The sequence below is a fragment of the Pristiophorus japonicus genome, chromosome 4 (genome assembly GCF_044704955.1).
Source record: "Pristiophorus japonicus isolate sPriJap1 chromosome 4, sPriJap1.hap1, whole genome shotgun sequence".
Classification (NCBI taxonomy): Eukaryota; Metazoa; Chordata; class Chondrichthyes; family Pristiophoridae; genus Pristiophorus; species Pristiophorus japonicus.
Window position 1 is genome coordinate 165262774 of NC_091980.1, and position 12371 is coordinate 165275144.

At 44.6% G+C, this 12371-nt stretch overlaps 1 protein-coding gene across 3 annotated transcripts in view; it reads left to right on the top strand.

Annotated features, from left to right (window-relative positions):
* rmdn3 (regulator of microtubule dynamics 3) overlaps positions 1-12371 on the top strand; it is a 430747-nt gene that overhangs the window by 396173 nt on the left and 22203 nt on the right. For all 3 annotated transcript variants that reach the window (XM_070878788.1, XM_070878789.1, XM_070878787.1), the window contains exon 9: positions 4022-4120. In XM_070878788.1, coding sequence (XP_070734889.1) covers positions 4022-4120 — 99 coding nt within the window. The remainder of the gene's footprint in view (positions 1-4021; positions 4121-12371) is intronic.

Here is a 12371-nt window from a genome sequence, read left to right on the forward strand (position 1 = left end):
TGAGACCACAGTTGCAGCCGAGAAGCAGCAGGTGGCCTGCCTTGTCTGTTGAACTGAATGTTACAGCTGCACTTTCCTTCTATGCCTCAGGATCGTTTCAAGGTACAACTGGAGATGTGTGCGCCATCTCTCAAAGTGCAATACAGGTTTCCATTCGCCAGATCACAGCTGCTTTGTATGCGCGGAGGAAATTCCCAATGACTGCACAAGCACTGCGTGACAGGGCTGTGGGCTTCTGCAGGATTGCTGGCTTCCCAAAGGTATAGGGCTGCATTAATTGTACCCACATCGCCTTGCGAGCACCTGTGGAGGATGCCGAGCAGTTCAGGAATAGAAAAGGCTTCCACTCCATTAATGTGCAGCTTGTGTGTGACGATAAGTATCACATCATCATGTTGGTCGATGCAAGATACCCTGGAAGCACCCATGATGCGTTCATCCTACACGACAGCGCTATATCTGACATGTTTGAGCAGCATCCAGAAGGGCAGAGCTGGCTACTTAGAGACAAAGGCAACAGCTGCGCCATCTGGCTCATGACGCCCCTACGTGTAACCCGGACGGAAGCTGACCATCAATGCAACATGCTGCACATTAAGACACGCAGCATCATAGAGAGGACCATTAGCATCTTGAAACAGCGTTTCCGATGCCTGGACCATTCCGGAGGCAACTTGCAATATTCCCCTGAGATGGTCGGTCACTTCACTGTTGTGTGCTGCATGCTGCATAACTTAGCATTCATGAGGCAGCAGTAGCTGATAGGAAGAAGACGACCCACCTGCGGTGAGAGTGCCTAATGATAATGGTGTGGAAGATGCAGGTGACGAGCAGGAGGAGGAGGAGCTGGAGGAGGATGATGACGAGGATGAGGAAACCATGCAAGTACCTGAGGCCGGAGCATGACGTCAGATGAGGGCGGACCATCGTGCTCCTTTAATGATTGCTCGAGCCTTGCACCATCAGCTCATCAGTGAATGCTTTACTGATGCCTGTGGGTTCAGTGACAACTGTTCCGCTTTGACATGTTTATTTTTTGCAGCTGTTCCTAATTGTTTTGTTGTTTTAATGGAACATGATTCAGTTTCAATGTAAAAAATATTTTATTGAAAATTTTAGAATGAACTTCACTTTAGTGTAATAATTTTTTTTTTATCAAACTGTACTTTAATATCACTCTTTAAGATCACTTAAAAACTTTAAGGTCACTTATAGTCTTGTAAAGTTACATTACTTACAAAACAATTTACATTAGAAAAAACTTACACTGTAAAATCACTTAGGGTTAGGGGCAGTGGATTGACCTGGCTGTGTTCCCTTATTGCAGCAGCTACCTCCCTGATGGCCTGTGCCGTCGTTTTGGCTACCTGTGACATTTCCTCCCTAATGGCCTGTGCCGTCGTTCCCGCTGCCTCTGTAATTTCCTCCCTCATGTCCTGTCATGTCCCTCATGTCATTTTTGCTATTGCTGCCGTCAGTGCCGTTACCTCATCACCCACCTCACTGACAGTGTTCACGAGTGATTGGGCAAGCTCATTGGTCTCCACACCCAGTGCCATCACCTGAGCCACATCCGTTGCACCTTCCATCTCACGACAGCGTGGTACATTTCTCCTTGGCCTCGCCCTGGGTCTGTATCACAAAACTCCTCCAGTGGGAGGCGCAGGCTGGGACGGTGTGGCCATGAGTGTTACAGGCTGCATTCCACCAGCACTGGGAATCGCAGGCTGAGACGGTGGGGCCCTGGGTGTTCCATGCTGCATTCCAATATAATCTTTCTCCTCAATCGGCTGCTTCATCCTCATTGCCCTGCTGGAACTCCTGTAACCACAGTCCCCGGGCTGGTCGTTCCTCCACACAGCGCTCCCTAGGGGGGGGGTCAAGCCGACTCTTCTGGGCCGGCTGGCCCGCTGACAGTTCCAAGGCCCGCCGGCTCTTCTGGGTCCGCCTGCCCGCCGATTTGTAGGGGCTCACTGACTCTTTGGCGCCTGCTGGAGCCTGTCAACTGTTCTGAGGCCCACCGGTTCTTCGGGCCCCATCGATTCTTTGGGGCCCGTGGGAACCCACCAATTGTTCAGAGGCCCGCTGGGGCCCGCCGATTTGCCAGGGCCAGCCAGCTCGCCGACTGTTCCAAGGTTCGCTGGCTCTTCGGGGTCCCCTGAACACTGATTGGCTGACTGACTAACTGACAGTCGGTCCAACCAATCGGCGCACACACATATGCTTACCCTAGCAACAGCACTTAAAGGCGCAGTCCACCTAAACACGTGACCTCCCCTCATCCGGAAAAATACCTCGTTTGGGACAGGCCAGCTCCTGAGGATGCCAGATAAGGGAGGTTCATAGAAACATAGAAAATAGGTGCAGGAGTAGGCCATTCGGCCCTTCGAGCCTGCACCGCCATTCAGTGAGTTCATGGCTGTTCAACCTGTACAAGAATGAGGCAGAAAAATTGGGGCCATTTTTGTCAGAATAAAAGTGATTTCAGAATGATTTGATAATGGTGTTTCAAATTATGAAGGGATTGGACAGAATAGATAGAAGCAGACTGTTTCCAGTGGTTGGGCCATCTAGAACAAGGGGACATAGATACAAGATTAAATATAAGAGGTTTCAGATATATAGTAGGAAAAATGTTTTTACATCGAGGGTTGTGAGGCTGTGTAATGCACCAATGGAATTCGTGACTGGAGCAGAAATCTTGTCAATATTTAAGAAGTTACATAGATGGTTGAAGGAAAGGGCAATAAAGTTATATGAGAACAGGGTGGGTACCTGAGATTAGGAGTATAAACGGACTGCTTGGGCCAAAGAGCCTGTTTCCATGTTGTAATTTCTAAGTGATAATTGTGATATCATCAGACTCCGATTTTCCCATCAAATGTAATCTGAGTGATAATATTGTTTTCAATTACTTTTGTTTCTTCCAGTAGTTTATACAGCAGCATTTTCAGAGGGCTTGGAGTAGTTCAGCCTCACCCCAAGCTGGGTTGGTCTGTGGTCCAAGGAGTCTTAGGCAGGTGAAAAGCTATTTAAAAAATAGAAGTTAAGAAATACTGCAACTCTAAACTTAAACTTGTTAATAACCAGAAATTAATATTATAATCTTGAACTTTTGTGCATACAAAGTATGGACGCAACAGATTTTCTTCATTTTGCTCCATGTAACTACTACAACAACAATGCATTTATACAGCACCTTTAAGGTAGTAAAGCGTCCCAAGACGCTTTGCAGGAGTGTTGCAAACAAAATTTAACACCAAGCCACATAAGGAAACTTCAGGACAGGTCAAAGCTTGGTTGGAACGGTATGCTTTAAGGAGCGTCTTAAAGGAGGAAATAGAGGTGGAGTGAGTAGGGAGGGAATTCCAGAGCTTGGAGCCTAGGTAGCTGGAGGCACAGCTGCCAATGGTGGAGCGAATAAAATCGGGGATGCACAAGAGGCCAGAATTGAATGAGCACAGAGATCTCGGAGGATTGTAGGGCTGGAGGAGGTTACAGAGATAGGGAGCGGTGAGGCCATGGAGGGATTTGAAAACAAGGATGATCATTTTTAAATCGAGGTGTTGCCGGACCAGCAGTCACCGGACCAGGAGTCAATGTAGGTCACTGTAATATTAACCAATATGCAGTAATTTAAGAACTAAGCAATAATAGGAGGACAAGACAAAGTATAAAGACATTGCTTAGAAAATTTCTCTTAAAGAGCACTTACCACTCCACTTTAGCCATGTCGGCTTTAGAGCGTACTGCTTTGGCCATGCATTGTTTGAAAAAATATAGTCTACCCATTACCAGGGAATTATGAACTGGAGTTTCAAAGACCCAAGTGCATGAGAAAAAGTTATATTTAATTCACAGCAATATTACCTCTTGCATCCATTCATACATATTTTTGAAAACATTTCCCATTTCAACAGTTCAGTTTTGTGTTAAATATGCCACAGATTCCCTTGTAAAATAAGTGACGTGTTTACATTATGCATGTATATCTCTGTCATTTTACAATTTTCTTTTGCAGGTAGCACAATTAGGTTGGATTGAAAGGAAGGCAGCCACAACTTTCTATGAAACACCTCCAAGTTCCACCATTGATGAGGCTCTGAAAAACTTTTTAAAGGTGAGATCTGGTTTGAATCCAGTGTCAGTGTTTCTATATTGTATCTCTGGTAATAATGGGCAGGTACTGGTAGCAAAAAAAACTGTTGGCAACTATAAGTATCTCAAAATTATAAATGACTGAGCCAAAAGCCAAGGGCATTATTGTCCACTCGAGGGGCTCAAAATTGGCCCACCCGTTTTTTTCGCCGCACTCACAGGAGATGCGCTGACTTTCTGCGTGGAAAACTGCTCCAAAAAAATCGGTCCCCACTTTGGACGCCGTCTGGCCTCTCCCGGATCTTCATGCAGCGTGGCCAGTTGGGTCGGGGGCGGAGCCAGGACGTCTGCACATGCGCGTTGGAATGTGCACGCATGCGCAGTAGCTCCTGCCCCCAGCCTCTGTGTGCGTGCTGCAGCGTGGGACCCAATGTGTCCCTCCCCTATCCCAGGCCGAGTGGCATACCGCACAGCCCGGCCCACTGCAGGAGAAAATGCCTCATTCGCACCGGATATCGAGATCGTGTGGCTGCAATGGCGTGTTGTAGTACGTTTATAATTAAGTACATAACTCCATAATTATTGCAGAAAAGGGGAAGCAGTTAGCTGGTGTTTAATTATTTTAAAATGCGATTCCAAGTATGACTGGCACTATGCAGCTCTCCACTTTGAAGCCAGCTTGAAAGCTCCAGTTCAGCATTTTATCTCTTGGGCTTTGTTTGAATAGCATTGCTGTTTGCTGCTCATGTTAATATTGGCTAAGATTTGTTGTGGCAAGTAATGATTTGTTGGCACAAGCAATGATGTGCTGCCACCCAGAAATTGACACATCTCCATTTGGGACTTTTTGCAGTATTATAGTAGTGGGGCAGAAATCACACTGCACACGGTAAGGGCTGAAGTCCATGGGGGTTTGCTGTGGGATCGTCGTTGTGCCGAATCACTTTCTTTAATTATCGTGTAGCGGAATCACTGGATTCATTTCGGGGAGGGGGAGACAACGGGTCCAATTTTGGCCTACCTGTTTTTATGGCGCACTGACTCTTTATGCGCCGACTTTGTGCACTGGAAAGGGCGCCAAAAAACTTTCTTGGTATCTGGCCCCTCTGCCGAGTGTCCCAGGTCCTGGAGCGGCGTCCATGGTGGAGTGGGGGGGCAGAGCTACAGCCCTGCGCTGAAAACACTGCCGGCAGCTGTCGCATGCGCAGTGGTGTCTCTGCGCATGCTCCTTGCCTTCCCAGCTTGTCCTGCAAGCTGTCAGCAGAACCTGATGTTCGCCACCCCTAGCCATGGCCGAATGGTCGCCTGTGTCTGACTGCAGCCCAGGCTGCCAGAACCCTACCTGAGATGCCGCCGAGCCCAGTCTTTGCTCTCCTTCCCCCACTCCCGATGCCAGCAAGCCCAGCCTTTCCTCTCCCTCCCGATGTCGACCCCCAATGCCGCCAAGCCCAGCCTTTCCTCCCCTCCCTCCCGATGCCGTCGAGCCCAGCCTTTCCTCTCCCTTCCCCCCCCCCCCCCCCCCCCCCCCCCCGATGCCATCGAGCCCAGCCTCCCAATGCATCTTTGCTGGCCGACCCTATCCCACACCGAATGGCCTCCCATACAGGCCGGCCCGTTGCCTTCCCTGGCCCAAGGTAGGATTTACTGCAAATATTTAATTGTTAATCAATTGTTTACCTGAGTTCTTTACTTTTATTTAGTTATTTTAACTTTTATTTGGAATGTTTGATGCTTGGGTGTAGGTCCTTACTTACTTACCTGCGCCAATTTCTTAACTGCCCGCAACGTTTTTCAGAGCTGGCCTAACTCGATTTGGTGTAAGTGCTAGCTGGCCAAAGTGGCATAAATGATCAAAACTGGCGTAAGTGTCTGGGAACGCCCCCTTTCAGAAAAAAAACGTAACTAAAAAAAATCGTACCTAACTAAGTTACTCTGGAGCAAGTTTATTGGGGAAAATGTTTTTTTTTTAAACTTACGTCAGAAAAACCAACTTACTCACCAAAAAATTGATGCAAGTCATGGCCAAAATTGGGCCCAACATTACCACCTTGCCAGTTTCCCAAAAAGTGGGTTTGAGGCAGTGTTTAACGTCAGTCTAGTACAGTATCAATGGCCTCAGTTGTAACCTCCCACCCCCCCCCCCCCCCCTCCCCGATGGGCAGGAGAGCGTGGGGGTGAAGAACATAAGTGACGGAGGAACATTGAGAATATCTTATTTATTGAAGTCGACTTCATTTAGATAAAAGGGCTCAACTTTGACCCAGTTTAATAATTGCAAACAAATAGTTATTTAAATTAGTTGAGAGATAAGGCAATTTAATTCAACTATCTTTTATTTCTTTTATTTTTGTAGTTTAAGCTTCCGTGAATGCTTCTGTTGTATAGTAAATTAACGTTACGAAGTTTGTCATATGATGTCCTTTATAGCTGTTGGATCCTATTCACATTCTTCAGTCAAGTCATTAAGTTTTGCTGGCCTCCGATGTACCTACCTGCGCTGATTTCTTAACTCTCTGCAAGGGTTTTCACAAGCGGCCACATACGCTGGCCTAAGTTAGTTTGGAGTAACTATTAGCTGGCCAAAGTGGCCTAAATGGCCAAAACGCCCCCTTTTGGAAAAAAATAAAACTAAACTAAAAAGATCCTAATTAACTCAATTACACTCGCGTAAATTGAATGTGAAAAATGTGGATTTTTAAGATACCCCAGAAAAATCAAGTTGCTCCAAAATAAACGGAGCAACTCCTGGCCAATTTTGAGCCTGATATCACTATCACTAGAGAAAAAGTACTAGACAAACTAATGGAATGAAAGATGGACAAATCCCCTGGACCTGATGGCCTGCATTCTAGGGTCTTAAAATAAATGACTGCACAGATAGTAGATGCATTGATTGTAATCTACCAAAATTCTCTGGATTCTGGAGAGGTCCCAACGCATTGGAAAACCGCAAATGTAACGCCCCTATTCAAGAAGGGAGGGAGACAGAAAGCAGGAAACTACAGATATCTGTCATTGGGAAAATGCTGGAGTCCATTATTAAGGAAGTAGTAGCAGGAATTCAGAAAATCATAATATAATCAAGCAGAATCAGCGTTGTATTATGAAAGGGAAATCATGTTTGACAAATTTTCTAGAGTTCTTTGAGGATGTAACGAGCAGGATGGATAAAGGGGAACCAGTAGATGTAGTGTATTTGGATTTCCAGAAGGCATTTGATAAGGTGCCCCATAAAAGGTTACTGCACAAGAACTCACGGGGTTGGGGGTAATATATTAACATGGATAGAGGATTGGCTAACTAACAGAAAACAGTGAGTCGGGGTAAATGGGTTATTTTCCAGTTGGCAAACTGTAACTAGTGGGGTGCCCCAGGGATCATTGCTGGGGCCTCAACTATTTACAATCTATATTAATGACCTGGATGAAGAGACCAAGTGCACTGTTGCCAAATTTGCTGATGATACAAAGATAGGTAGGAAAGCAAGTTGTGAGGAGGACACACAGAATCTGTAAAGGGATATAGATAGGTTAAGTGAGTGGGCAAAAATTTGGCAGATGGAGTATAATGTGGGAAAATGTGAGGTTATTCACTTTGGTAGGAAGATTGAAAAAGCAAATTATTATTTAAATGGAGAGAGAATCCAAAATGCTGCGGTACAGAAGGACCTGGGGGTCCTTGTACATGAAACAGAAAAAGTTAGCATGCGGGTACAGCAAGTAATTAGGAAGGCAAATGCAATGTTGGCCTTTATTGCAAGGGGGCTGGAGTATAAAAGTAGGGAAGTCTTGCTTCAACTGTACAGGGTATTGGTGAAACCACACCTGCAGCACTGCATACAGTTTTGGTCTCCTTATTTAAGGAGGGATATACTTGCATTGAAGGCAGTTCAGAGAGGTTCACTCGGTTGATTCCTGAGATGAAGGAGTTGTCTTATGAAGAAAGGTTGAGCAGGTTGGGCCTATACTCATTGGAGTTTAGAAGAATGAGAGGTGATCTTATTGAAAAATAAAAGATTCTGAGGGGACTTGACAGGGTAGATTCAGAGAGGATGTTTCCCCTCATGGAGGAATCTAGAACTAGGGGGCATGGTTTCAGAATAAGTGGTCATAGAAACATAGAAGTTAGGTGCAGGAGCAGGCCATTCGGCCCTTCGAGCCTGCACCACCATTCAATCAGATCATGGCTGATGATTCAACCTCAGTACCCCCTTTCCTGCTTTCTCTCCATACCCATTGATCCCTTTGGCTGTAAGGGCAATATCTAACTCCCTTTTGAATATATCTAACGAACTGGCCTCAACACCTTTCTACGGTTGAGAATTCCACAGCTTAACCACTATCTGAGTGAAGAAGTTTCTCCTCATCTCGGTCCTAAATGGCTTACCCCTTATTCTTAGACTGTGACCCCTGGTTCTGGAACTCACTAGCAACTGGAACATTCTTCCTGTCTCTAACCTGTCCACTCCCGTCAGAATTTTATATATGTTTCGATGAGATCCCCTCTCATTCTTCTAAACTCCAGTGGATACAAGCCCAGTTGATCCAGTTTGTCCTCATATGTCAGTCCTGCCATCCCGGGAATCGGTCTGGTGAACCTTCGCTGTACTCCCTCAACAGTAAGAAGGTCCTTCCTCAGATTAGGAGACCAAAACTGAACACAATATTCGAGGTGTGGCCTCACCAAGGCTCTGTATAACTGCAGTAAGATCTCCCTGCTCCTATACTCAAAACCTCTAGCTATGAAGGCCAACATGCTATTTGCCGCCTTCACCGCCTGCTGTGCCTGCATGCCAACCTTCAGTGACTGATGTACCATGACACCCATGTCTCGTTGCACCTCCCCTTTTCCTAATCTGTCACCATTCAGATAATATTCTGTCTTCCTATTTTTGCCACCAAAGTGGATAACCTCACATTTATCCACATTATACTGCATCTGCCATGCATTTGCCCACTCACCTAACCTGTCCAAGTCACCTTGCAGCCTCTTAGCATCCTTCTCACAGCTCACACCGCCACCCAGCTTAGTGTCATCTGCAAACTTGAGATATTACATTCAATTCCTTCATCTAAATCATTGATGTATATTGTAAATAGCTGGGTTCCGAGCACTAAATCTTGCGGCACTCCACTGGTCACTGCCTGCCATTCTGAAAAGGACCCGTTTATTCCGACTTTCTGCTTCCTGTCTGCCAACCAGTTTTCTATCCATATCAATACATTACCCCCAATACCATGTGCTTTAATTTTGCACAATAATCTCTTGTGTAGGACCTTGTCAAAAGCCTTTTGAAGGTCCAAATACACCACATCCACTGGTTCTCCCTTGTCCACTCTACTAGTTACATCCTCAAAAGATTCCAGAAGATTTGCCAAGTATGATTTCCCTTTCATAAATCCATGCTGACTTGGACCGTTCCTGTCACTGTTTTCCAAATGCGCTGCTATTTCATCTTTAATAATTGATTCCAACATTTTCCCCACCACCAATGTTAGGCTATTCGGTCTATAATTCCCCGTTTTCTCTCTCCCTCCTTTTTTAAAAAGTGGTGTTACATTAGCTACCCTCCAGTCCATAGGAACTGATCCAGAATCAATAGAATGTTGGAAAATGATGACCAATGCATCCACTATTTCTCGGGCCACTTCCTTAAGTACTCTGGGATGCAGCCTATCAGGCCTGGGGATTTATCGGCCTTCAATCCCATCAATTTCCCTAACACAATTTCCTGCCTAATAAGGATTTCCTTCAGTTCCTCCTTTTCGCAAGACCCTCGAACCCCTTGTATTTCCAGAAGGTTATTTGTGTCTTTCTTAGTGAAGACAGATCCAAAGTATTTGTTCAATTGGTCTGCCATTTCTTTGTTCCCCATTATAAATTTGCCTGATTCTGACTGCAAAGGACCTACGTTGGTCTCACTAATCTTTTTCTCTTCATATATCTATAGAAGCTTTTGCAGTCAGTTTTTATGTTTCCTGCAAGCTTCCTCTCATACTCTATTTTCCCCCTCCTAATTAGACCCTTTGTCCTCCTCTGCTGAATTCTAAATTTCTCCCAGTCCTCAGGTTTGCTACTTTTTCTGGCCAACTTGTATGGCCTTTCCTTGGATTTAACACTATCCCTAATTTCCCTTGTTAGCCACGGTTGAGCTACCTTCCCCGTTTTATTTTTACTCCAGACAGGGATGTACAATTGAAATTCGCCCATTTAAAACGGAGATGAGGAGGAATTTCTTCTCTGATGGTCGTGAATATTTGGAATTCTCTACCCCCGAGGGCTGTGGAGGCTGGGTCATTGAAAATATTTAAGATGGAGATCGACAGATTTTTGAACTAGAGGAATGTCCAGGGTTATGAGGAGTGGACAGGAAAGTGGAGTTGAGGCCAAGACCAGATCAGCCATAATCTTATTGAATGGCGGAGCAGGCTCGAGGGGCCAAATGGCCTATTCTTGCTCCTATTTCTTATGAGATCATTTATGTAACCCTAGGAGGTAATATATTCCTCATAGCGTCAAAGGTGACTATCATTCTTGTTTTATTGTATTCTTGGAAATAAGGTATTGTTGAACTAAAGGACCTTTTCCCCCTGTTTTGTGTCTGTTCTTTGTGAAATAGAAATGGTTAAATATCAGTTGGAGAATTATTGAAGGCTATGAGCACAAAAGACGTAAATGTTCAAATACTCTTGTGGAAAAGATGGTGGACATGCCATCTCTATATGCAAATGGTCAAAATCAAATGGTAGATGTTGTAATGTTGGGCTCGTATTCACAGAATCGTACAGCATAAAAGGAGTCCATTCGGCACATTGTACCTGCGCCGGCCCTTTGAAGAGCTATCCAATTAGTTTCACTCCCCTGCGCAATTTGTTCATATGAAGTATCTATCCAATTCTCTTTTGAAAGTTACTATTGAATCTGCTTCCATTTATTAACCCATATTGAAGTGTCAATTAATTTGGTCCGGATTATTATTTCTAAAAATGCCCCCATTACTTACTATAGGCGAATTAGCCTGTTGTTAGCTGGTTTATCCCTGTCCCCTCTCTTTAAACAAGGTTGTAACATTTACAATTCTCCAGTCCTCTGCCACCACTCCCATATCTAAGGAGGATTGGAAAATTGTGGCCAGAGCCTCGGCTATTTCCATCCTTACTTCCCTCAACAACCTAGAATGCATCCCATCTGAACCGGGTGACTTTTTTGATTTGAGTGCTGCCAACTGTTTAAATACCTCCTCTTTATCTATTTTCATCCTAACCAATTTCTCTACTACCATCTCCTTTACTATGTCATCCTCTTCTTTTGTGAAGTCAGTTGCAAAGTAATCATTTAGTACCTCAGTCATGCACCCTGCTCCTACAAGAAGAGTTTCTTTTTGGTCCTTCATTGGCCTCATCCTTTCTTTGACTACCCTTTTACTCTTTATATGTTTATGAAATACTTTAGTGTTCCCCTTTATGTTACCTGCTAATCTTTCCTCATGCACTCTTGTTGCCTATCTTACTTCCTTTTCAGTTCTCCTTTGCACAATCTATATTCTACTTGATTCTCTACTGCATTATGAACCTGGCATTTATCTTAAGCCTCCTTTTCCTGTTTAATCTTAATCCCAATATCTTTAGTCACCTGGGGAGTCCTTCCTTTCCCCCTTTTGGACTGTCTAGTCTGTACCCGAAATATCTCCTCCTTAAGGCCTCCCATTGCTCGTTTGTTACCTAACAATCTTCGATTCCACCTGAGCCAGATCCCTTTTCAACTCTGAAATTAGCCCTCTTCCAGCTGAGTATGATCACCTAAACCTATTGATATTGTAATCACTGTTTCCCAAATACTTCTTCACTGAAACATGCTCCATTTGCCCCACCTTATTCCCCAGAACTACACCCAGCACTGCTTCCTTCCTCATTGGGCTGGAAACATACTGATCAAGAAAGTTTTCCTGTACACACTTAAGGAATTCTTCCCCTTCCTTGCCCTTTATACTGTTTTTTTCCAATCTGTATTAGGATAATTAAAGTCTCCCATTATCATTATTCGATTGTTTTTTTTACATCTTTCTGAACTTTACTTGCAGATTTTCTCCTCCCCGTACCCTTCCCACTATTTGGTGGTCTATAGTATACAGCCAGCAGCATAACAACTCTAACCAAATAGATTCTGTCTTTGAACCCTCAAACACATCATCCTTTTCCAGGCTGTAACAGTATATTTGATCAATACTGCCACCCCGCCTCCTTGGTTTCCTTCCCTATTTCTCCGGAATGCAT